The sequence below is a fragment of the Pocillopora damicornis genome, chromosome 1, assembly GCF_964200805.1.
Source record: "Pocillopora damicornis chromosome 1, jaPocDami1.2, whole genome shotgun sequence".
NCBI classification, from domain to species: domain Eukaryota; kingdom Metazoa; phylum Cnidaria; class Anthozoa; order Scleractinia; family Pocilloporidae; genus Pocillopora; species Pocillopora damicornis.
Window position 1 is genome coordinate 11870683 of NC_142670.1, and position 25736 is coordinate 11896418.

The 25736-nt window shown below is 38.1% G+C and overlaps 1 protein-coding gene across 1 annotated transcript; it reads left to right on the forward strand.

Annotated features, from left to right (window-relative positions):
• Positions 1-2412: 2412 nt before the first annotated feature.
• Positions 2413-7249, forward strand: LOC149051991 (uncharacterized). Its single transcript, XM_089180047.1, has 7 exons — positions 2413-2905; positions 4300-4377; positions 5296-5348; positions 5445-5504; positions 5789-5981; positions 6489-6596; positions 6745-7249. The coding sequence occupies exons 1-7, from the start codon at positions 2806-2808 to the stop codon at positions 6834-6836; spliced, it is 684 nt and encodes a 227-aa protein (XP_089036173.1). The 5' UTR covers positions 2413-2805; the 3' UTR covers positions 6837-7249.
• The last annotated feature ends 18487 nt before the right edge of the window (positions 7250-25736 follow it).

Genomic DNA, 25736 nt, shown 5'->3' on the forward strand with positions numbered 1-25736 from the left:
GCAACTGTAGCTTTTTGAGTGCTCTCCAGACTTCTCAAGTGCATCCATAATTCGATATACGCACAGCTAAAAGCATGAGCAAACTCTTTTATAGCAGAGCGACAACAAGGATCTGCGCGAAGAAGCCTTTTATTGTAATAGAGTGCAAAATTCTCACAACGCACAAAAAGTAAAGAAACGCCCCTATTGGCTGGTTAAAAACACGACACATTTTATACTTTGGTTTGAGCGAGAACTTTTGATCCAGTTAACCGATAACCGTGAATGAAAAGCTCAAAGTTTACGGAGAAATGGACAAAATCAAAGCCAAATGAACTCATGAATGAATTCCCAGTGGATCAGGACCTAAAAGATTAATGCCGATTGAAAAATTGGGCAGTTCTTCGCTGGTTTCTTTCGTATTCCTAAGAGAGGGAAACTGCACTGCAGCTTGACAGGACAGAAATTCTGAAGCCAGGGGAAAAAAAAAAAAGCTCACGTCATCTTATTTACGCACGGGCGTGCGCAAATAAAGATTTTGTTCATAGCAACTCAGTAGGACTTGTATAGGGCATGCACGCGGGCTATGTTATGATATATTATGTGCTGAAAAATTACAGTCTTGCAGTTGTGTCATGAAAATTGCTCTTGCTTCTTAAAAGTAAAATTATTGTTCACAGAATATGCTCAGCTCACCTAACTTGTACGTGTGAGCAGTGAATGAATTTTAAAGCGCGTATTAGTAGTTGAACATACTAATTTCCGGGAGACATGTTTCAAAAGGAAATTGAATTACTCTAGTATTGTCCTTTTTTGCATCAACTACAGCTGGAAAACAGCGACCGAAATCGTACGTTTCCCAACTTTTGTCCAGCGCGCTGCGGTTAGGATAATCTAGCCGACAGAATTTTCCTTTGCCACAAGTTACAAGACGTGTTCACTGAGATCAGTGAGTGTATGTATGCTATTTGAACATAACGAATCCAAGTATTTTATTTTTCTGTGTGTGTGCGTGTTTGTGTTTCTTGTAGTTAGTGATAAATGTTATTTACTGACAGGGAGGTCCGTATTGGGTAAGATTGTGCCCGAGGTCTTGACCACCTGTACTTTAGGCAGAGTGCAGTTTTTCCCAATATGGACCGACCTCAGCTGGTGAATAACAGTTTTTTCGTATACTTTACGAGATGTTTTCCAAAAGAACCCTAATGAGTCAGGGCTGTAATTACGGCAAGGTCCTCCATGAACTGAAAAGTTTTTGAGCGAGTAGGTGGAACAGACTGAGGTATTGCAATTTAAAGAATGGCTTCACCGAAATATTTTTATTTGTGTGATGAAAAAAGGTGATTTAAAGCAGAGTTTCAAACATTTTTTGTACAAATATCTGTCAAAATCTGACACCTGTCTATTAGAAAGTGCGCAAGAAAAAAACACAAGCACACTTTATAAATATCAACAACAACAGCCACAACAACCACAACGGTGCCGGTTTGGTAGACAAATTTAAGTGAAAAGTAATTGCAAATAAATTCAAGTCTGGGTTTTGAAGTTGTGGGATTTTGCTCGTTTGTTTGGTGCAATCACGTGTGTAGGGATGTAGCTTGCGCCTCCCGCAAGCGATACCGTGCCTGTGGGCAGAAAGAGGAAATTCCGGACCGCGTTATAGATCAATAGGATTTCAGGATTTGTAACTGCGCCCTCTGAGAAAAACAAATAATAAATACAGTTCTTTCGAGAAAGGTTGTCGGAAAAAGCGTGTCGGAAGTGCAAGCGATAACCCCGAAAGGTACTGCGGGTAGCTTTTAGGTCATGGTTAGACTTGACCTCAGAGTTCAGGGAAAGCTAAGAAAATGTCACTTTAGGTTTCACATGTTTGATGAACTTATTTTATTTACAAGACTGATTTTAAATTCTAAACTGCACGAAAAACGAAAAACAGATCGAGCTAACCCTGATTAATTTATCCTTATTTTTTTATATGCATATTGATAACCGTTACCCACATATTAATTTCCAGATTGCCTCGTGCACTTTAAATTGCTGCTTTTTGCACCTTTCCCGTAATAACTGTATACCGTGAACTGCGTATCTCCAGTTGCACATTTATAAGAACTTATATTCACATTTAATTTTACGTTTTTAAGTCTGTTCTGGTTGAAGGGGGGAGGGGGAATTTAAGTGTTAGCTCAACGAGGAACTGATTAATATTTAAAAACTCAACTACCAAAATTACATGAATTCACAGATAATCTTAGCCAATGTGAAATTAACTAAGTCAGGAAAGCAGGTCAGAGATGGTGGACGCCGTAGTGAAGAACGAATGTATTGTATCAATTGACACTGATCAAACATAATATAAAAAAATAGGAATCAAATAGAGAATAAGTTACGTTTCCATCTCATTTATGTTTCTCCTTTATTGAGATTGTGATTATAATCATTTTATGTTATCATTATTACTATAATTATGAGTTTATTTGTCATCATTATGATAATTAGTATTTTTGTTGTCATCTTTACCATTTTGTAGAATGCCCAAATATAACTTTTAATAACTCTTGGTACATAATTTCTGTGGATGGATGGTCCTGGCAGTGGAGCAGATACAACTGCCAAAGGCAAGGAGGGGACCTAGTTTCCTTTGAAACCGAAGAGGAATGGAATTTCATTAATGACGAGATTCAAAGGCGAAATTCTACGAACTATAAAAATAAATGGAGTATTGGTTTAAGAAAAATAGCCGGGAATTGGACCTGGGTGAATGGAGGACCTCTGACTATTCGTAAATGGGGAATAGGGGAGCCAAGTAGTGAACACGTCGCGGCTTTCATGTACAAGCTGAACAATAATGGCGAGCGGGGCGTGTTTGGTAGTGTTAATGATACACATTGGGGAAACCAACACGCTTATATTTGTGAGATTTCCAAGGGTGAGTTGATTTTTTGTCGTTGTTGTTGTTGTTTTTAATGTTATTTCGAGTACCCTAAAAAGGTACCAGAAGCGCTTAAGCGTAATAAAAACATTCTTTGCTAAAGTTTATGATACTTACAATAGAATTTACATAAACCCTCTGACAATCAGGATCAAGTTTACAATAAAATTTGCATAAATGAAACAAACCCAGTGAAGTTTTTATTAAATACTTGTCTAACTTTGAACCATGTAAGCAGAGGGAAGTGACAGATGGTTCTGTTACTATCACTATTACGAGTAAAAACAGTTGTGAAACTTTCAGTCATCAGTTATTTTCATGCTGTTCATTTATCCTGTCGATTGAATAAAATGACGGTGAATACAAATAGCAAAGAATTATCAGTCCAGTTGCTTTGTTAGATAATAACGCGTAATGATGTGAAGTGCGTTATCTTTTGGGAAGAGCTAGTGACTCATGTCGGTTAAGATATATGCCAATTATCACTTTATAAAATCAATACCAAAGACTTGCAGACTTAGTTGTTCTTCCAATAGGGAAATCAATTTTTTGTTTATTGTATTCTATTTAAACATCCGATCGTTTGAACTTTAAAGTTGTAGGAGCTAATTTCAATACAATGCAAAATGTGCAGTGAACATAATAAAATGACCATGCTCCATCTAATTCAAATATGGCGGACATTTCGATCGACTTAGCAACGACTGCTCTATAGCGAGGGCCACCTCAGTTCTCATATGTCACCAGAGGGCGTAGATATATTTTCTTGAGTTGGAATTTAATTGATGTAAGGGTAGTTCAATTATTGGGAATGGTTGTGCGTTGTCTTCATAGTGCGTGACGGAAGTAAGTTGTGTAACGTGTGCGTTGTGAGAAAAGGAGCGGCTAAAACGCCTTTGAAATTAAGAGTGATACAACAAGTTAAATGTAAACCTTTCACATCCCGATATAGAAGTCTGCACTTATTAAATAAATCCAAAATTTCTGGTTAATGTCATTTTTTGCGCACGGCCTCCAGATTCCATAACATCCTTTACGAAAAAACAATTCCCAAACGCTGTGATTGGTGTAAGATATCAAATTGCTACGATGTAATTGGTGCGAGATACATATCCTAATGCGGCAATCTGGTTGGTGTGATATACATACCAAAAAAGCGGCAATCTCATTGCTACAAAATACATACCCTTCTGCGGTGATCGTGCGAGCAACATACCATTCCGCACGCAAACATTATTTTATTATGATAAAAAATTCATTTAAAATGATTATTTCCGGTGCAGGCACAAAGTAGTGCTTAACTTGAATAATAGTGCTCCTCAAAACAGAACAATTTGATTACCTTTTGGAAAAATTAATTCTTCTGTATTGTATTTGTCATATTTTTTCAGCAAATCCGGCTCCTGGAAAAAACCCTTCGCAGGACTCTGACCAAGTCCACGCTGGACCACCTTGCACGCAACAGTTTGGTAAGAGGAGTTGGTCACTTTAATGCATTTGTGATAGTAAAAAACCGTTGTTACACGAAAAATAGAAGGCTAGAGTCAATTTTTTACTCACTTTTCACTGCGGTTGTCATAGCTCCCACGCGATTCAAGTTTCGCTTAGCGTTATGCGTTTCTTTTTGCTTGTGCGAAAACATGAAGCGCCCTTTTAAAACTGTAAACTTTAATTCACGCGAAGAAATTTTTATTAGTTATTACATCGGAAGATCAGATAGATGCTGGCTTTCATGAGGATATCTCGGAAGACATACATTTCAAGGCCTGGACAAGGAGCCTCCCGATCATTTTCTCTCGTACGTAATGCCTTAATTAACAAATCCGTCAAATTATTCAAATAAAAGCGCTGAATTAAACCTTTTTCCAGCATGACGGTTAAGGTTAAACCAAAAATCCCAAAAGGAGCCATAAATTCATCAGAGACAATTCAAGATAAAATAAGAAATGAATACGTCATATTCAGTGGTTTAACAATAAATACGCGCGGATATTTTGCGATTTGCGTGTCATTCTCCAAACTCCGTATGGGCAAGTTGAAATGACAAAAACTGGGCAAAATGTGAACTAGTATTAAATGTTAAACCAATAATTCAGGGATATATTATTGTACTACTATTCAATTTACCAGTATTTTCGAAAACATCTTACAGGCCTATCTGATCATCGATTAAACAAGCCGGTGTGCGAAAGACCGCGAAATTAATGCAAAGGAAACAATAAGAGTGTTCTGCAGAACCAATAAAAAATCGAGTGCATTTAAGAGTTTTCATCGTTCATGGCGGCCATTTTGTTACTCCACCTTCCGTCCGCATTTTTGCCCTTACATTGTAATACTGAGGCAATTTTTTTGTATGATGCGGTCTTGATTAGTATTTTTCTTTAAAGATTCATCCCTTGCAACCTCCCTATCGCCGTTGCCATCGCCCGTTCAGCAGCTGGTATGTTTTCCAAATAGTCATTTACCGTTTTTATGCATGTCGCTTTTCGGGATCTTCCCCATTTACAAATGTGAGAGACATTATTTTTTGTTGCAGGCAAAGAAGTATGTTTCAAAATTTTGCGGATTAAATATTACCAGAAAGTCTTCCATACAAGTATGTAATTATCATAACATGAAGGCTTTTTAATTTTGATATATGTTTTTAAACGATAAAAAGTAAATATCTGACCTTTAAGGATAAACCACCATTAATTAAACCATATAAGGTGAAAATGGCAAGGCTTAAAAATAATCCAGGCTCCTAAAAGAGTTCTTTAGCCAATGAATACCCTGGACACCATTTGGAGCCTCCTGCTGGACTTTTTCCGCATTCTTAATATGAATTGTATATATAAGACTGGCTACTTAATGACATGGAAATATTTTATGCAAATGTAGGAAGCTGTAACTGTGTTTGAAGATTTTGCCATAAAAATCAAGAACATCACAAAAGACGGTAGGGAAGACGTTAAAACACTACAAAAATCCATCTTTAAAGTGGCACAGGCCGTGGTGAAATTTGCTCTTAATTATGGAAAGCGACACCTGAGTGGAATGAGATCTTCAGAAAGGATCGTTCTCTCAAAAATGGGTGAGAATCGGAATCCTTCAAATTGTGAAACCGTTCTTCTCACTCTGTTTATTGAAACTTTTCTTAAATAATAGATTGGTGAGTAACACTTTGCTAACTGAAATTGTCAAATCCTACCAATACTTTCCACTTACTTCATACTATACACTGAACTCAAAATTGGCCTGTCGTTTGCGATGCATATAAATGCAAGATTTTTAACCCTACTCGTAAAAGTTCCCCAATGAACTCTATAGTTCTCCAACGAAACGGTTCGAGGAACGAATTGAGCTTTCACAATTTAGTCCCTCCAGTACTACTCGGTTATTTATCAGTTTTACATTGAAAAAACCTTGTAAAATGGTTGAAATCGTCGAATAGTTGTTGAAGGGCAAATAAGATACAAACAATACCCGTTCATTCAATAAGATTATGGAATATTTGTGTATACCGCAAAACGCATGTTCGCGTAGATATGCTATGGTAAATTTCACCATAAGTACTTTCCTTTCTCATTTTTTCCGACAGTTTTGGTCATTCAAAAAGCCTATCACCAGAATGCAAGTGGCTTCCACTTTGAAAAAGAACAATGGCAAGCGAGAATCGATATTGCTTCTTCAAATTTTGAGGAAAATGGTTTGTATTAACTATTGTGGTAACTTTACAACTTTCATTATTACCTTGATTTCTCCAATCGAAATTTCTGTATTGAAAAAAAAAATTTTATGGCTTTTCTTGTTATTACTTGATGACTTTTTTTGTTGATTCTTCGGGGGGCTTTAAGGATCCTTGGTAGTTGCCTTTTTGTACAAGGATCTGCATAACCTACTTCTGACAGATCAAGCCATCAGGAGTGAAACGGACAACCAAAGGTGACGTTATTTTCATATTATTCCATGTCGTTTACCCCCAAAAACACATAACACGGAAACACATAAGATCTAAGTTCAACTAACCTGAACCTAGAAACTTTCCAAAAGCCCTAACTAAGGTTCGAGTACTCCCTGCTTGTCTCTGACGATTCCACCTTCATAGGAAATTCGCTTTAATCTACCAAAAGTATGTAATGTTGCTTCCTTGGTTCTGATCATTTTCAAATACAATTTCTTCATAGGTATATCAACTCCAGGATTATGGCCGTAACTGTGGACCCCAAGCCAAAGAAATTGCGAGAAAATGTCATCCTAAAGTTCAAAAACCTAAAGGTAACATGAAAATTAGCTGCTATGCGTTGTTTTGATCTATTCTGACAGGATAGAATCCATTTTCAGGTCTTGACAGTAGAGAAGCGCTGTATGTTTTGGAGTGGCCTCAGCGAAAGGTAAAAATACCACCATATATTATTGTATAGTATCTATTCATTCTTAAATCAAACTAAGTTGGGAGGAGAATGAATGAACTTTCTCAGATGTTTTTGTGCAGATAAACACTTTCCTGGAAGCCAACATGTTGTCATTTTTAGAGAGAGGAAGTCTGATTGAAATGTTCTCGCAACTAGGACTACAATGGAAGAAAAATTATAAAACATCACGTCTTCCACAAACATTGAATAATTATGTGCCCTTTTGTTAACTTTACTTTTTTCCCATGTCTGACAGCTTTTCAGAGGAAGGATGCCATGTAGTTACATCAAAAAGCAACTCAGAAGAAACAGTTTGCAGCTGCAATCATTTGACGCATTTTGCCGTTTTAATAGACTACGACAGTAGCACAAAGGTAATAAAGTTATTTTTTTCCTTATTCAATTATTTTATGGACTCAATGAACTAACTCAATTTTGTCCTTTACTTTTTTTTTTTACACAGCTCACTGAGGAGGACGAAACAATTCTGGAAATTATCACCCACGTGGGACTGAGCCTTTCCATCGTCGGGATACTTTTCACATTCATACTTTATTCTTGCTTCACGTAAGTAATGTACCGGAATAATAATGAGGTAGATTCTTAACTCCCCTCAACAAGGTTGATGATAAAAGAGATCCCAATGCAAATCACCATGCAAACAAGATCATGCATGTCGGATAATTCACAAATTCAAGCTACTATGCTAACTCAATTAGCATTGGTAATTAGTCCCTAGGGATTTTGGATATAGTAGATTGTTTTGTATCACTCCTTGTCACTTCACTTGAGGCCTTGGGCTGTGTACTGCTTGAAGCGTTCTATAACTTTTTTCGACGGATCAATCCGACATGGCGGAACAAGTTCCCCAAGCCGTTGCCGGTGGAGCGATAGCTCAAGGTGTTCAAAATCCTCAACCTGCTCAAGGCGAACCTGCCGTGGCGCAGCAAGCTCAGGACCAACCTTTGGCACAACAAGCTCAGAATCGAGAGGTTTGCATCTTTTTCTGTTTCGGATACCATGTGGTTGATTATATTTCAGTGGCTAATTTTTATCGGTAGAGTTTAGATTTGGTTTACTTTCTGTAGATGTGAAATTGTGTCAGGCCTGCGGGGCCGTGAAAGTTTTTTCTTTGCCTGCGGGGCCGTTAAAGTTACTTGCCTGCGAGGCCGTGAAAGTTTTCTTTGCCTGCGGGGCCGTGAAAGTTTTTTCTTTGCCTGCGAGGCCGTGAGAGTTTTCTTTGCCTGCGGGGCTGTGAAAGTTTTTCTTTGCCTGCGGGGTTGTGAAGTTTTCTTTGCCTGCGGGGCCGTGAAAGTTTTCTTTGTCTGCGTGGCCGTGAAAGTTTCTTTGCCTGTGGGGCTGTGCTGAAAGTTTTCCTTTGCCTGCGAGGCCGTTGGGATTTATTTGCCTGCGGGGCCGTGGAAGTTTCCTTTGCTTAGGAGGCCGAGAAATTTTCTTTGTCTTAGTAGCCGCGAAAGTTGTTTTGTCTGCGGGGCTGTTAAAGTTTTCTTTGTCTGCGGGGATCAAAGTTTTTTTTTTTTTTTCTTTGCTTGCGAGGCCGTGAAAGTTTCTTTGTCTGCACTGTCATTTAAATTTTTTGTGTGTGCTTCTGGGGTGGGAAATAGTTTCGGGGTTTTGCTTTTTGGAATGAAATGCTTTATGTTCACCTTCGGTTGAGGTAGTGTGATGCTGGCGCGCAAGAATAAATTTTTTTTTTCTCCTTTAGCCTTTTTTGTTTTTGTGGCTTGAATTTTACTTTGTAGCCCCTCGTTTAGGAAATTGCTTGCTGATGTAGAAAGTTCTGTTGCCGTGCTTTGCTTCGTTGGAGTGTGATGCCTGAGCATCAGTCGCCGTTCATTTGCTTGTGCAAGCTTACGTGTAGTAGCTTTTAGTTGTACGGTATGTAAAAAGAAAAAAAAACAAAAAACGAAAGACTGCTCTGCCGTTGTGTGTTTTTAAAACAGTTTTTGGCCTGTGAGGCTAGGAGCGTTCATCGTTTTTGCTGGAAGTTTGAGGTTTTGATAATTTAATTTAATTTTTATTTAATTTAATCTAACCTAATGTAATGTAATATTTCATAACTTGTAATCAAATCGGTGTTGTTCTTTTTCAGCCTGTATTATACTGTGCTCGATCAGTTATGAGATTGAGTAATGGAAAGAAAGGGAATGAATGGATCAGTGATTTTTTATCTTACCTTTTGAGATCTTGCTTGTGTCTTAGAGAGACTTAAGAAGTTGGAAGATTCCCAAAAGCAATCTGTTGAATCGGTGTTGGAGGATTTACAGCACCTAATACGTTCTCCGTTGTTCCAGAAGGACCAGGCAATTGATTACCTAGTGAATCTGAAGATTGTGGCCAAGGAAACAAAACACGCGAAAGCTGGATTTTATTCTGCAGTGCTAACAGCAATGCAAAATAAAATGTGGGCCTCAAACATGCAATTTAAGCGCTATCTTGGAGCCCTCTTAGGAGATAAGGAGGATGAAGTGGTACTCAAGCGGATTGCTGCCGTAGATAAAGCGTTGCGAGTGCCTGGAGTTGGTGCAAATCGTTTCATGCCAAGGGGGAGAGGCAAGGATAGATCACAAGTCCAGTGTTTTCAGTGTGGCCTATATGGGCATTATCAGAGGTTCTGTTCCTCGCGTCCACAGCCAGGTCCTCAGTCTAAGAGGCCTCGCCTTTATAATCAAGGAGTTGAGGCACCTCAAAAACAATGAATGTATTGACAGGATTAAGGCGTTTTCCCAATGTTTTTGATCAGTTTCCAGTATTTATGCCGTGTGTTTCCCAGCATTAAAGGCTCCCTTTTCATTGTGTCAATCGGTGTCTGTTGTTGTTTCAATTTTAATCCATTTTTGTAAGTTCTGGATCGGGGTAGAGTAGCTCCTGCTGGTTCATCACATATGGTGACCACCAGACGACCTGTTTTCAGGCGAATTGAGGCTGCTCCCTCCTGATCGGGAACCCCAGGTCTTCCCATAGGTGATCTCTCTTTTTGCCATCTTGTCCTTAGATTTTGGGTGGTACTAAGCGTAAAGCTGCTGTGGATAACTTTTACGTTCTTACAGAATTTCAACTACAGACAACGGCATTTAAACCAAGAAACGAGACCCTATGGGTGGATATGACTGGGGTTCCCGTTCAGGGGGGTGCAGCTGTGTGTTGGGAAAGTGTTATCTCATCTGGTAAGGTTCCGGATCTGGGGACTTTACATTTAAGGGATCCGGATTCCTTTGTGGCAGGTGGTCTTCACCGTATTCAGCCGCATGGGAGCTGGTACTTGAGAGTCATCCGTTGAGGAACTGTATTTCTAGATTGGATTAAAATAAAGTCGACATCTTAAGTTTTTCAAGACCTTTTGCGGGAGTTTTCAAGAGAGCTAAATATTCGTCTACTGTTCCACCTAAGAAGATTTTCCCGAATCATGTAAACTGTAAATTTTACGGAATTTATATCCAAGGAGATTCGGAATCGTGTTTTAACCGGCGCGGTTAGAGTCTGGGGGGTAGTGGGTGTCGATGATCCCCCCCATCTTGTGTTGCCACTCACGGTCGAACCTACGAAGCCTCGACTTTGTTTTGACGCGAGGTTTCTAAACCTTTGGATGAAAGATATGCCGTTTTCCCTGGATAAACTGAGTGAAGTGACTAGGTATGTTTATCCCGGATCGTTCATGACCAAGTGCGACGACAAGTCCGGGTATGATCACGTGATGTTGACAGAGTCCCCGCAATCATACTTTGGGTTTAGTTTTGGTGGCCTGTGGTTTGTTTGTACGACTCTTCCGTTCGGATGGAAAATCTCCCCTTATGTTTATCATACCATTGGTCTGGCCGCCACAGGTTTCTTGAGAGCTCAAGGGATTCCTTGTTCTCTCTATATAGACGATCGCTTAAATGGAGAGCTTTTGCGACCGACTGGGTCTTGGTCCATATTACCAGCGGACAGATCTTTGCAGTTCAGGTTGCTGGCGGCTACAGGTGCCATATTCGTTGTCCTTTCTGTGTTGGTTGATCTCGGTTATACCATTGGTATCAAGAAGTCGGTTCTTGTGCCGGTCACATCCCTGGGGTATTTGGGTCTGATCGTGGATTCCGTTCGACAATCGTTTTTGGTGCCGCGCCGTAAGATTGAGTCCTGGGCCTTAATTAGGGAGAAAATTATTGCCTGCAAGAAAACTGTTTGGATCAAAACTTTACAACGATTTCAGGGGAAATGCATATATTTCTCTATGGCTGTTCCAGCTGCGAAATTGTTCATTAGAGAAATGAGTAGAGCGATCGCTTCTGGCTTGGATGATGGGCAAGTGTCTATGACCGACGCTTTGAGGGAGGAAATTTCGCATTGGCGTTACCTTGACGACTGGAAGGACACTCTTCCGTGGAGAGACGAGAAGCATGTGCGTATTGCGATTTCTACCGATGCGTCCGGTTATGGGTGGGGTTGTGCGGTTCATTCACCTTCGGATGATCAGATTTTTCGAGATTTTTGGGGGAAGGACACGAGTTCATAGACAGGATTGTCACACCTGGGGAGGTAATGCGGGGCTAGATTGTGAGTGCCCTAAACGTTTGGCATTTGGGACTATAGTTCACTGATTGGCAAGTTGCGTGCTATATTTGCAGAGAGTGGTCGAGGCGCAGAATGGCAGTTTTTGTTAGGTGTAGGTAATCCAGCTTCTTGTAGGTCAGTTAAGACTTATTTGAGTAATGTGCGGGAAGAACAACTAAAGGCTAGGGTAACTCCACGCCAGGCAGAGCCTATCTTAGTGAACGATTTGTTGGTTATCTCTGAATACATTAGAGCCATTTTGTTGCATTCTTCGACTTTGCGCGCAATTCGGATTTTTATGTATGCCCGCGATCAGGCTTTATTTAAGGCATTATTTTTTGCTGGTGATAGAGCAGCTGATTTGTTACAAGTAAAAGTATCTGATGTTTTACGTTTCTCGGATAATTCTGGTTTGTTGTTCAATCATGTTTGGACAAAGTCTCTCAGGTCAGGTGACGCAAATGTGTTTGCCTTTAAGCGGGGATCTAATCCTTTGATTTGTCCTGTCCGGGGTTTGGAAATGTATTTTGATGTGTGTAAGCTGTTACGTATTAACCTTGCGCCAGGTTTCCTTTTTCGCTCTATTTCAAAATCTGGCGGAGTTTGTTTCAGCCATTTGGAGTCTTCGGCGGCTCAAGCGCGATTGAGTATTTATGTTTCCGCGCTAGTTGGGAAGTTATCTAGTAGTCATTTAACAGTTCATGGGTTTCGCAGTGGGGCGGCTGTATCTTTAGCATTGCGAAGCGTAAGTCTCAGTGAAATCATGGACCACATTGGCTGGAAATCTAGTAAGACGGCGCTTCACTATATCAAGCTTAAGCAAGTAGTGAATCCAGCAGGCGCGGCGGCTAAACTAGCGGATCTCCCTTTACAAGCGGGGCAGGACTACAAACATCAGGATCATCTTGTGGGATTCTCCCAAGCTTTTTCATGGATTTATTTTATTGAAGTTTTGAACTATTATAGTATAGGTTATTGTTAATGATTAGATATAGTATGTGTTAAGTAAGGATTGGAAAGAGGATTAAAGAGTTCTTTGTGTTTCTTTTCTTAGGGTGTGTGATTGTTCATTTCATATGAGTGTGGGTGTAGGCTAGGGAAGGCCAGAGCGATTCTCCATACCTTATTACCATCTCATGAATAACAATTCCTAGGGAGGAATATTACACTATGCTAACTCAATTAGCATTGGTAATTAGTCCCTAGGGATTTTGGATATAGTAGATTGTTTTGTATCACTCCTTGTCACTTCACTTGAGGCCTTGGGCTGTGTTCTGCGCATCGAAGCGTTTTCCCACCCACCCCACCCCCGGTCGGATTGATCCGTCTCACCATCGCCCCTTCGCCTGGCTTGGGCTTTCCCGGCCAGAGCGATTCTCCATACCTTATTACCATCTCATGAATAACAATTCCTAGGGAGGAATATTACACAATTCATGCCCCATCAAGAACGCTCGGACAACTCGTGGTTTCACAGTCTATGAATTGTTTAGGTTTAGACATTTTTCCGTAATATTTTCCTTTTTGTCCTTTCTGAATACAAGTATATTTAATAATAATATTACTGAATATTTACTGGCTTTTTCTTTTCTTTTGCTGTCAAGACTTAGATAATATTTTTGCCATATTGTTCTGTCTTTAATTCAATTTTGCTGTGTTTTGCTGTTCTTGCTGTCTTCAATGTGTTGTTATTGTTGTTGTTGCTTCTGTCTCATTGATTCTTTTTTTTTTTTACTATTATTTCATCAGAGATGTTTGTCAACCTCTCTCTCAAATTCGACTGAGTGTTTCTATGTCCCTTGGAGTTGGACAGATCATCTTCCTAGCCGGGATAAACGCCACAGAAAACAAAGTCAGTGGCTTCTCTTTCTATTCATAGAATGAATTTACTCTTTGCACCGTAGATATCTTGTCGAAAGGAGCACGTTAAGAGTTATACGAAAACTCTTTCTTTTCACAGGCTGCTTGTGTTGCAATATCAGCTCTGATGCAATATTTATTCATGGCCGCTTTCTGTTGGATGCTGGTCGAGGGAATTTATCTCTACTTCTTCGTTGTGAAAGTTTACAACATTAACACCAAGATGTACATGTATCACGTCATCTCATGGGGTAAGTTCATAATTTTACAACATCCTCTGGTAACTGTAACCATGCTTTCAGATCGCCAAATCTGGTGTTGTTATCCAGCGAAGTGTTTCGATTCCCTTCCTTTCTTTATGGATAGGTCTTCCAATGATCATGGTGGCCATTTCACTTGGCATCGCTGCTGGAAAAGAAGGGTTACAAAGCTATACGAGTGATAAATAGTAAGGAAAATACTCAGCGGTTTCTTTTTGCTTTTCTCCTTTTAATTCGTTTCATTGCATTTTTCTTTTATATGTTTGTATACAGTTTAGAATCGGCATTATTTCATTAGCTGAGAATTTGTGTTTCTTTATTGTCTTTTACTTCTTTGAGTTTAGTTGCTGGCTTTCCTCGACTAACAACCTGATCTGGATATTTGTCGCCTTTGTGGCTTTCATTGAAATTGTGAGTTTATGATTAGTGTTGTTGATTGTGACTGATATACCTGCTTTAATTACCGCCAGAGATTTTTTCTCTTCTCTTAAAAATAGGAATTAAGTATTTGCCATGCGTCCCCGCACAATATTTACCACTTTCTTTTTCCTATTTACCCACAATAAACTTTGTACGTAGTGCTTTTTTCGGGCATGCTGGTCAATTTTAACCTAGTGATGGCCTTCAATAACGAGGAAAACCTGTTGAGACAATGCCTTCACGTGCATAAGATAGCCTCATATATTCTCCAACTTTTACTACATAGTATGGAAAGGAAAAACTTATCCCACTTCCTTGTTAATGTTTGTCACTGTTTCACATTGATATATCAAGATATGATTCTAGCGCAAAAATAACTCATAAAGCAATATTGCAAAAGGGGAAATGAGTAGAAAGAGACGGAGATATTGAATTTATATAATTTAACGCGAGGCTTCACCCAGAGTAATTCATTCAGTGTGGACACTTTTGTTCGCGATTTCTTTAGCTCCTTTGTAGAGGATCAAAGCTCATAATCTAGGTCCCCCGGTTGGAAGTTCTATTCCCTGTAGAAGACGTTATACCCGACCCTTGTTACCGAACTGGTAACGTCTTTTGCGAGAAGGATCCTCTCTTACTTTGGTGATTCAACTACCATATCTAAGAACCTAATTTATCTCTATCGTACTTTTTAGCTTAACATCTTGATACTCGTACGAGTCATAAAGGAGATGACTAATTTGGTGCAGCCAACAGCGGAAGACAACCATTTTCAGCAAATACGGTAAGATTCCCAACATAAAACTAAAACAAACTAGTAGAAGAGATTGCTTTTGAGGCATATTCGCCTAACTTTCCCATTCCTTAATGAGTAAGGCATCACAATATCTAACGATGATAATTAATTGTCAAAGGAAACTAAAGGAATTTTTTTTTCAACTTCTAGAGTTGGCATCAAAGCATGCGTGGTGATAATGCCCCTGCTGGGTGTCACGTGGCTATTTGGTCTACTTTCGCCTGTACATAAAGCTTTCGCCTACATCTTCACCATACTTAACTCTACTCAGGTCAGTGTTCGATGGTAACTCTCTAAAGTCATCCAATCTCTATTATTATTTTACTTTCTAACCAAGTGACACACCATTACAATGGTTAGTTATATTTATTAGAATTCTGAGAAAAAAAAAGCTGTCAATTATGAAGGAGAAGAAAGATGCTTCTCCATTTATGAGATATGCAATTTTCTCTCCTTCTTGGAAATCCTGATAAATATTTGAATAATTCATTTGTATATTGTGAAAGGTAATGGTCTTGAAATCATGTTTATGCTGCAGGGTTTCCTGATTTTCGCTTTACACGGTTTGCGAAACACTCAGGTAAGAAAAAACATTAGACCGATTCTACACCGACTGCATCTCATCAAGTGTTGGTGTTTCAATAAATATCCGAGTGCTAAGAACCATGTTCCTTGTTGCTCGTCTATCTGCAGATCAGAGAGCGATTTGAAAGAAAGAGGAACATCGTTTTTCCATCTTCCATAAAGAACAACTCCATAAGGAAGAGGTCACACGTCAATCCAAGTGAGGTTGGGAATGTATGGGCAGTTGAATTGCAGTCTTCAGCTGAATTTAAATGGAAGTCGCACTTAACTTAAATAACTGGATCCCACCAGCCGTAAATAACAGTCAATTACTTAGAATAATCACTTAGTTAGCAGCTCTTAATCGGTTGCGATCCGTCTGAGTCATGATCTGAAGGCAAAAAAAACTTATTCTCTTCATTATTGTTTAAGCACCCAACTAGTTGTGATTGTAACCTATCTTCTTCATGAATATAGGTTTATTTTCTGGGCGATCGTATATTTGAAGCCAATATTCATCGAAATAAACCAGTCTATAGATTTAAATTTCTAATGGCTTAGTACCTTTATGACTGTCCTTCGAATAAGACCACAGAAATCGAGAATGCCTATTCATGCCCACATTCATACTAAGGAACTTCTGGAGAATTTTACTAGGTTACGTAGTTATGATGTAACACCACCAATATAGTTGTGTTATAAGCTTGCGGAATTTTGTGGAATAATTTGTACATAAGTACTCAGCGCAGCAATAGTACTTGTTGTTGTCGGGAGGGACTGACTTTTCCGAAAGCTGTACCGAGAGAGAGCTACTGTGGAAGATCGTTAATTTCGAGGAACTTTGGAGACAACCATGAGATTGTGTCAGTGGTGAGCTAAAAAATAATTTGTGGTGGGCTTCAATCAGTTTATTTAAGGATAATTATTACTTATTTCAATTTATATTACCAGTATAGTTGTGTTGTAAGCATCCGGAATTTTCGAGAATACTTTTTACATTAGAACACAGTCGTGCAACAGTAGTATTAGTTGACGGGAGGGACGGACTTTTCAGAAAGCTATACCGAGAGAGAGCAAGATTGTTAATCTTGGAAGATTGTTAATCTTGAGTTACTTTGATCAGTGGTGAGCAAAGAAGTAGTTTGTGGTGGGCTTCAATCAGTTTTTTTAAGGATAATTATTCTACTTCTTTAAGAATCGCTCCTTAGCAAGAAGATTACAACTTGTTTAATAAATTAATCAGGTCTGTTGATAAATGATGCTGTTTTTGTCTGTTAAATTGTACCGTAACAAATAATACTAATAGTCTAGCTATCGCTGACATTCAAAGCTGTTGCTTAATGAATAAATAGATCAATACGTAAATGTTTGAATAAGTAAACAACTTATTTAGAAAGAACAGAAAAAAAAACCCCTTATGACTGGATCTTTTTTTGGATCAGTTACACTTACCCACTTTTTTTCGCATTCCTAAAATAAGGAGTATCGTTTTAAATCGAAAATACATCGATTAATTTGGAATTAAATTGGGGCAACGTTAGCGGAAATGGCATAAACCAAGAGATTATAAACTATTCGGCACATCATTAAAACAACGATTAAAGAACTGTTACTCAGAGTATGCAATTTAAAGGGAAAAGCTTAGCGATAAAAATGCAGAATATTTCGATGGGCCTTGTTTTCAAATATCACTACAGTGAAAGTTAGCATTGCAGAGGAATTTCAACAAGCGAGAGAAGGAGTCGATTATGAAGATGTGTCTAACAGTTTATAATAGTCTAGTTTACGTCATACCCATTTATAAATAAACATGGATGACGAAGCGTGCGATTAAGACGGAAGAAGTTAAAATAAGAATTATTCTGAAATATACAAGCACTTTTCTCTCTACACTGCTCAAATGCGATAGGTAAAAACGCTTCAAGCTTCGATTGACCTAATATATCCCAGCTAAGACGAGCGAATATTCCAGAATAAATAATCAATTATTCCATGAGCGTGGAGAGATACTGGGAGAGTAGAATGTCTCGCCCACAGAGCACATCACTACGACCCAAGAACGTCTCGCACTAAGAGCTTTTGACTCGCCGCTCGTTCTAAATTGTTGGAATTCAAACATTTGGACACAAATGTGATAGTCTGTATGACGCTTTTCTAGGGGAGAGTTGTTTTTTAGGCTGAACACTAAACTTTGGCCGTTAGCCACCGTTGTTTTAAAGGCATACGAAGTAATTAGCATGTCATAGGCGAGATGAATAAATAACAATAATTTCCATTTATGCATAACGAACACATGGCATACTAGCTTAAGCTGCTCGTTGATAAAACAGAATTTTGTTTAGGACAACTTTCATTTAACAGAGCTCATAAAGAAATTACCGTTCTTACCATCAAATATTTTTTAGTTGCTTCTTCTACAACACTTAAACTACAAAAAGTATTTTAATACCGTGAAGTTTCCAATTTTATTAGAAAAACAATGCTCTACATCAGGTGCAAGCTGCTTTTTGTCCATTGGTCCGTCTATGACAGAAAAAAAATGGAGACTAACGCCATGAACATGTGTTCAGAGATCATTATTTGCATTAAAATCTAACTCGCACGAAAGGCTTTTTACGAGGATGCCGCAAATCCGCAACTCTGAAGCGGTGCGAATCAAATATAAGTGAATCTGGCAAAATGCTCAAAAACCCGGTGATATGTTGTATGCTGGGTGAGTACGATCCTAGTTATTCCTGTTTATTCTGCAGTAGCTATGAAACCGTCGAAATTGACTCTCCATTTGTAAAATATTTAATCCGATGTTTAAACTTACGGAACTCTAATAACGAAACATGCCGGACTCTTAACATGTCCTCTCTAGTTGCTGTCTAATTATTCAAGCTAATTATTATCATTATCGTTATTATTAGTTTCTCAATATTTTCTCTTTCCATAAAATACAAAATAAATGAAAAATAATCACCCGTAATGACACATTCGTATAAGTTGTACGCTAAGTTAGTACCACTTTAATTATATCTTGACTTTCCATTTGTGACACATTTATATCCATTTTAGAACGTCCTGTGTTCACCAATTTACCAAACCAAACAGAGAAGAAATGTCAGCTGGCGGATATTTGGCACTGTTAATTAAACCAAAACAAAACAGATTTAACGAAGTCCGCATTAAACTTTCAGTTCTTAATCAGAAGTGAATCTCTTATAAACTGGATTACTGAAGCCTTTTAGATTGCATCTGGTGCACCGTAGGTTTCCTTAGAGCGTTCGGATGAGGCGTTATTCAGATATCGCAGCACCCAAATTTTTAGAGCTCTCAAATTGTTGTTCTGTTATTAACACTCAGAGTAGATGACTGCTAACTGCATGCCAAAGTGGATGTCATGGTTAATTAAAACATATTTTTCTTCTAAATTATTCTTCTTTATGCCCGAAAGCAAACTTCACACTCAACACATTCCTCTCCTTTTAAAAAAAAATATACGGGCTCTGGAGGTTCCGTTTCCTGCCGAGCCATAGTTTTGTAACTCCCAAGGATATATGGAAAAATCCTCACAAAATTTTGGAGACCAACCACTCAAGATTCAAATTGTGCAGAAGTTTTATTTGAGCGGTCAGATTTGATACCCGATTCATTCACTTGAAATGCAAGCTCAAACGAAAAATTGTTTTCTCTTGATAGCACATGATAAGTTTACATCCTTTTTATTCATTTATAGTTCGGTTGCGCTCCGAATTGTCCGTTAAAAAAAAATTTTCCTGAGGGTCTATCGTATCCTTAAAAATGTTTCCACATGTGACAAGTTTTGTTCAGCTAGTTGGTGAATTGCGGAGATGCTGCATTTTCTTAATAATTTCTCCGTCAGCTCCCTAGGAAGGTAATAGAATTCATGAATGGATGTTAAAGGGCATGTAGCAAATAAAATGCATTAGTACTCGTCTTACTCGAAATCTAATAAACTTTTTTACTGTTTCAAATGTTACTCTTGAGATAACAATCAATTTATTTGTCCATTTTCTCTTCTACAGTCATCCTTCGTTTCTTGATGAAATTGCCAGGGACAGGTGAGGCAGCTTCATTCCGATTTAATATTCAAGTTCCTTTAAATAGACGGGAAAAAAAGATAATACCTGACCAATTATCATATTAATGAGTTATAGACTTTCCTTTTAAAATTACATTGGATTGCGATTCAAAACTTAAGTTGGAAAGCAAAACAAAAAGTCAAAGAATAACGTTGCTATTACCCTGATCTCTGCTTCAGGGATGTAGAGGGTTTTGATGCCCATCGTCTGTTATTAAAATTAACAATATAAAAAATACTTTCTCGTCTTTATCATTATCGCTGTCACTGTTGTTATCATCAGTATACATTTTTTCGTTTATTTATTTACTCATTTATTTTCTTCTTATAGAGTGCCAACCAACCTGTTTCAAAAACTCCTCTTACATATTTTCGAAAAGCAAAATTTTCAGGTTTCCTTACAATGAAGTCTGCTCCATCTTAGGAGGTTATTTAGTCTCCATCGAGACTGAGGAAGAATGGCAGTTTATCAATCATGAGATTCAGAAGCGTGGTACTTGGAATACTTCGACTACTAATGCGTGGCTCATTGGTTTGGAGAAGAAAGACGGGGTTTGGATATGGAAGAGTGGAGAACAGCTGAATATTTCGAAATGGCGAGATTCTGAGCCAAATGTGAACGACGAAAGGGCGGAAATATCCATGAACAGAGGCCTCTTTAATGGTATCCCTCGGAACGATAAAGGAGATGCCTACATTTGCGAGATGCCCGGAGGTAAGATCATATTCCAACCATAAAGTATATAATGTGCTGAAACATTAGCAGTCTTGCACGTGTGTCATGAAAATTGCTCTGCTTCTTAAAAGTAAAAAACATTGTTCACAGAATATACTCAGCTCACCTAACTTGTACGTGTGAGCGATGAATGAACTTTTAGACGCGCATAAGTAGTTGAACACACTGCCCATGAAATGTTTCGTGTATCCTTGTTGTTTTGAACATAACACATCGCAGTACTTTTATTTTTGTGTGTCCGAGTTTGTGTTTCTTATACAAGTCAGTGATAAATATGTTATTCACCGGCTGGAAGGTCTTGAGCACCGGTAGTTCAGATAAATTGCATAGTTTTTCCTAATACGGACCGACCTAGGTTGGTGAATAACAATTTCTTTTTTCCTTGAAATTAACGAAATTTTTTCCTTAAGAGCCCTAATGAGTTAGGGCTGTAAGTGCGGCAAGACCTTCCCTGAACAAATTTGAGCGAGTAAATGGTGGTTGAAACAGATTGAGGTAATGTAAATTAAAAAGAGGCCTCACCGAATATTTTTATTTGGGTAATGAAAACGGTAATTTAAGAGGCCTTCAAACAAACTTTGAAACAATTTTTAACAATTATCTTTCACAATTTGACCCCTATCAATTAGAGAGCGTGTAAGAAAAAAGCGCTTGTCCCCTTTAAAACAAATGAACAACAACAACGGCGTTGGTTTGGCAAATAAACTGAACTGGAAAGTAATTTTAAGTAGATTGAAATCTATGTTTTGAAGTTGTGGGAGTTTGCTCGTGGAACTGGTCTTTCATCAAAAGGGGAATTTTAAAGCAGCTTTTTCTCGTTGAATTCCTTTGTTTACTGTTGCGAAATTTATAGTACTAATGTCCAATTTGAACGGACCTGCAAAGACTTACCGAAAGCGTATTTGAAGTATAGAAGACCACGCTCACTGTTCTCCAAGGAAAAAATTATTTGAGAGAATTCAGATACATAATGAATGAAATTACCATGTTTTAACTGTCTGAGTTGCTTCTAGTAAGGTTTAGATTAATTACAAGCGGCTTTTAGGCCGTGCGTTAACCCATATTTGACATATTTGCTACCAATTTTCCTCTCAAAACCAATTATTTCTTACAGGCAAACAAAGTGATCTAAGAGAGAGAAAGAAAGAATTAATAAATTATCAATCGGCTTGATTTGCTCCAAAACGATTCGCTTAAATATACTGTGCAGCCGGTAAAACGAAATAAATTTATAAAAAATGGTAACAAAGCAGGAGATGTAATCGGCGGCTCGCTCAAGCGATACCGTGCCCGTAGGCAGAGATAGGAAAACCCGGACCGCATTAAGTACCAATAAGATTCCAGGATTCGTTACCGTGCCCTCTGAGAAAAAAAAAAAAAAGATAAATGCAGTTCTTTTGAGAAAGGTTATCGGAAAAAAGCGTGTCGGAAGTGTAAGCGACAACCTGAGAGGTATTGCTGGTAGCCTTTAGGTCAAGGTTAGACTTGACCTCAGGAATTCAGGGACATCTAGGAAATGTTACTTTAAGGAGGAGGCATCACGGGTTTAAACAACCTAATTTAATTGCAAGACTGACTTTAAATTCTAAACTGCATGAGCTAATCCTAATTAATTTATCTTTAAATTTTATGTCCCTATTGATTATCGTTACCCAGATAATCTTTTGAGATTGTCGCGTGCACTTTAAAGTTTTGCTCTTTGCCCGTAACAACTGTATACGGTTAAATGCGTATCTCCAGTTGCACATTTATGGGAGCCTACATTCACATTTAATTTTACGTTTTTTAAGTCTGATTAGATAGAGGAGGAAGAATATGGGACGGATTCGGGGAGGTGTAAGCTCAACGAGGAACTAAGTACTACTCAAAAACTCGATTACCAAAATTACATGAATTCACAAATAACCTTACAATCATAATCTTAGCTGATGTGAAGTTAACTAATCCACAAAAGCAGGCCAACCCCTTCATTTGCAGGAAATTTGCAGCCAATATTATTAAGTCCAGTTATATACTTTATTAGCGACGACTGATCCTTCTTCCGTTCCCCCTGAAAACCATCTATTCCCCACAACACCCCTCAGCGGCAAATAATATAATGTTTCTCATACACGACTAGTGGTGGTCATCCAAGCTTGCCCATTCCCTATGGAAATAATTGGCCAGATTTGTTTTAATTAACTCATTTCCATATATGTTTTTTGGCTCTTTGGAACGGGAAGAAACGATTTACGATGCGGGTTTCAATATTTTGGTGGGCATCGAATGTTCTCTCAAAGTATCAAAAACATACCAAATCAACAAAAAAAGTTAGAACTGCATGAATCAACGGAAAAAAATAATTAAGAAAATTTCACTTTATTGCATTTTCATCCTTAATGTTACTCAATATAGTTCACGTTAGATGTCTGTGACATTTAATGCGTTAAATACTAATTGAAAAGGATATTTTTCTTTTCTTGATGGCGTCCGAAAAGCAACTAATTTCCTTTCCTTAAAGCTCAAAATATATTAAGTGTTGACGACTTGTTCGCTTTTTGTTTCGACAAAGGACTGCTAGCAGAATTCCTTAACAGGAGAGGGGAGGGTCCTACTTCAAAGTGTCTGGAGTAGATTTTTTTCATTTCAAAAATTGTTACTTTAATCACTCTGGCAAAGAAAGGGGTGATATTCTTTCTAGTGCTTCATCCCCGCCTCTCCCCTTCCCCCCTATTTTTGATGCACTCACGCGCTATAGTTACACATCTGGGTTGCTTTGCTAAGGGCAGTTGATTTCTCTCCCAGGCTCACTATAATGTAATGATCATATGATATTTCTGACATGTCTTGTTTTAATTTTTAAGTCAACCACTAATTAGCCAGCTAATGTTACTCAGTCATTAAATGACGTCCAAAGACGATTGAGGCATGTCTGAGATTAATGCAAATGGCTTGAACATGGTCAGAGATATCAACACTTGGTTACGATACGAGAATAAAATGAAATTTTTGGATACTGCTCTATAAACTCGGGTGCCACTTTACAATATACCATCACTTTCAAAGAGGATTGCTTAAACTAGAAATCTGTAAAGTTTCTGAGGAAAAAAGCAGTAATACCAAAGACCATTTATCCGTAGTTTCGATATTGTTCAGCGTCGTCGATAACACTCGTTGATCTTGAACTTCCAGCTGCATGACAAGAAGAAATGTTCGCGGTAGAAACTGCTTAAAGTTAGCGGGGAAAACCTGTGGAGACAATATCCCCACAGGAAAAAGATAGCTTCAGAAATTCTCCAACTTTTACCACATAGTATGAAAAAAAATTCTCCCCCTTCGTTCAACGCAAAAATAACTCATGAAAAAAAAACAAAACAAAAAAATATGAAAAATATGATAGGAGCAGGAAGAGTAGGATTTATTGAATTTATATAATTTAACATGAGGCTATACTTGGCGTGGTTCTTTCAGTTTAGGGACTTTTGTGCGCGATTTCCTTTGCTCATTGGCAGAGGATCGAAGCTCCTAATCTTGGTACCCCGGTTAGGGGCTCTATTCCCTGTAAATTACTCTTCATCTCACGCTTGTTACCGAATCAGTAACTTCCTTGGCAAAGAGCCTCCCCTGCTTTGGCTATTCGACATCCATGTCTAAATAGTCACCTTTTTTTTTTTTTTTCCATATTTTAGCTCAACATTTTGATACTCCTACGAGTAATAAGGGAGATGAGCAATTTGTTGCAGCCAACAGGGGCAGACCACCATTTTCAGCAAGTACGGTGAGAATCACAGCCTAAAACTAAAAGAGGTAGTGGAAGACATTGTCATGCCCTCCTGTGGGGCTATATTTGCCTAGCTTTCTCATTCCTTAATCAGTAAGGCATCAACATATCTAACAATGAAACTTCATTGTCAAAGGAAAGTAAAAGAATGTTTTTTTCTAACTCCTAGTCTTGGCATCAAAACATGCGCGGTGGTGATTCCCCAGCTGGGTGTCACGTGGCTATTCGGTCTCCTCTCGCCTGTACATAAAGTTTTCGCTTACATCTTCACCATACTTAACTCTACTCAGGTCAGTGTTCGATGGTAACTGTAAAAAGTCATTAATCTCTATTATTTATTTTACTTTCTGACCAAGTGAGACATCATTAGGGTGGTCAGATTATGTTGTTTTGGAATTTTTAAAACAAAAAGGTGTCAACTATGCAAGAGAAGACAGACTTCTTTTTCAATTATAAGATATGCAATTTTCCTTCCTTCTTGGAAATCTGAATAGATATTTGACTAATTTGTTTCCATATTGTAAAAATTAATGATCTTGAAATTATTTTTGTGCTGCAGGGTTTCCTGATTTTCGCTTTACACTGTGTGCGAAACACTCAGGTAAGAAAAAACATTGAACTGATTATTAACTTTATATCGTCAAGTTTTAGTGTTTCAATAAATATCCGAGTGCTAAGAACCATATTTCGTGTTGCTTGTCTATCTGCAGATCAGAGAGCGATTTAAAAGAAAGATGAACATCGTTTTTCCATCTTCTATAAAAGGAAACTCCACAAGGAAGAGCCCACAGGTCAATCCAAATGAGGTTGAGAATGTATGGGCAATTTAATTGCAGTCATGTGCTGAATTTGAATCGAAATTATACTTAAGTTAAATAACTTGATTCAGCCAACCGGAAATAACAACCAAATACTTAGAACAATCACTTAGTTAACAGCAATAAGTCGCTTACGATCGGTCTGAGTTACGATCTGCAAATAAAAAGAGGTCTGTGTCTGCATTATTGTTTGAGCATTCAACTAGTTGTCTTTGTAACCTATCATTTTTACGATAATAAGTTTATTTTCTAGGCGATCGTAGGGAAGGGAAGAATCATCGAAATAAACCAATCTATAAATTTAAATTCCTGATGGCTCCGTATGCTGATGACTGCTTTGTTTCACTTACTTAGTTTATAAACTTCTTATCAAACACTGTTATTAATTTTAACTATAAGCTATGGATAGTCACTGAAATTATCAGTTTCTAGAAATTCCTAGAATACGTAGTCATGCTGACATACATACAAAGGAACTTTCTGCAAAATTTTATTAGGTTTCGTAGCCACCAAAATGGTTGTTGTAAGCTTCTGGAATTATCTGGAACACTTTGTACAAAAGGACTCAATCGTGCAGCA

Bases quoted from the DNA above. Each gene is read 5' to 3' on its own strand.
- LOC149051991 (XM_089180047.1), top strand. From the start codon at position 2,806: ATGTACAAGCTGAACAATAATGGCGAGCGGGGCGTGTTTGGTAGTGTT. The intron at 2,906-4,299 runs GTGAGTTGATTT...ATATTTTTTCAG, and splicing joins TATTTGTGAGATTTCCAAGG to CAAATCCGGCTCCTGGAAAA. The intron at 6,597-6,744 runs GTTTGTATTAAC...GGGGGCTTTAAG, and splicing joins TTCAAATTTTGAGGAAAATG to GATCCTTGGTAGTTGCCTTT.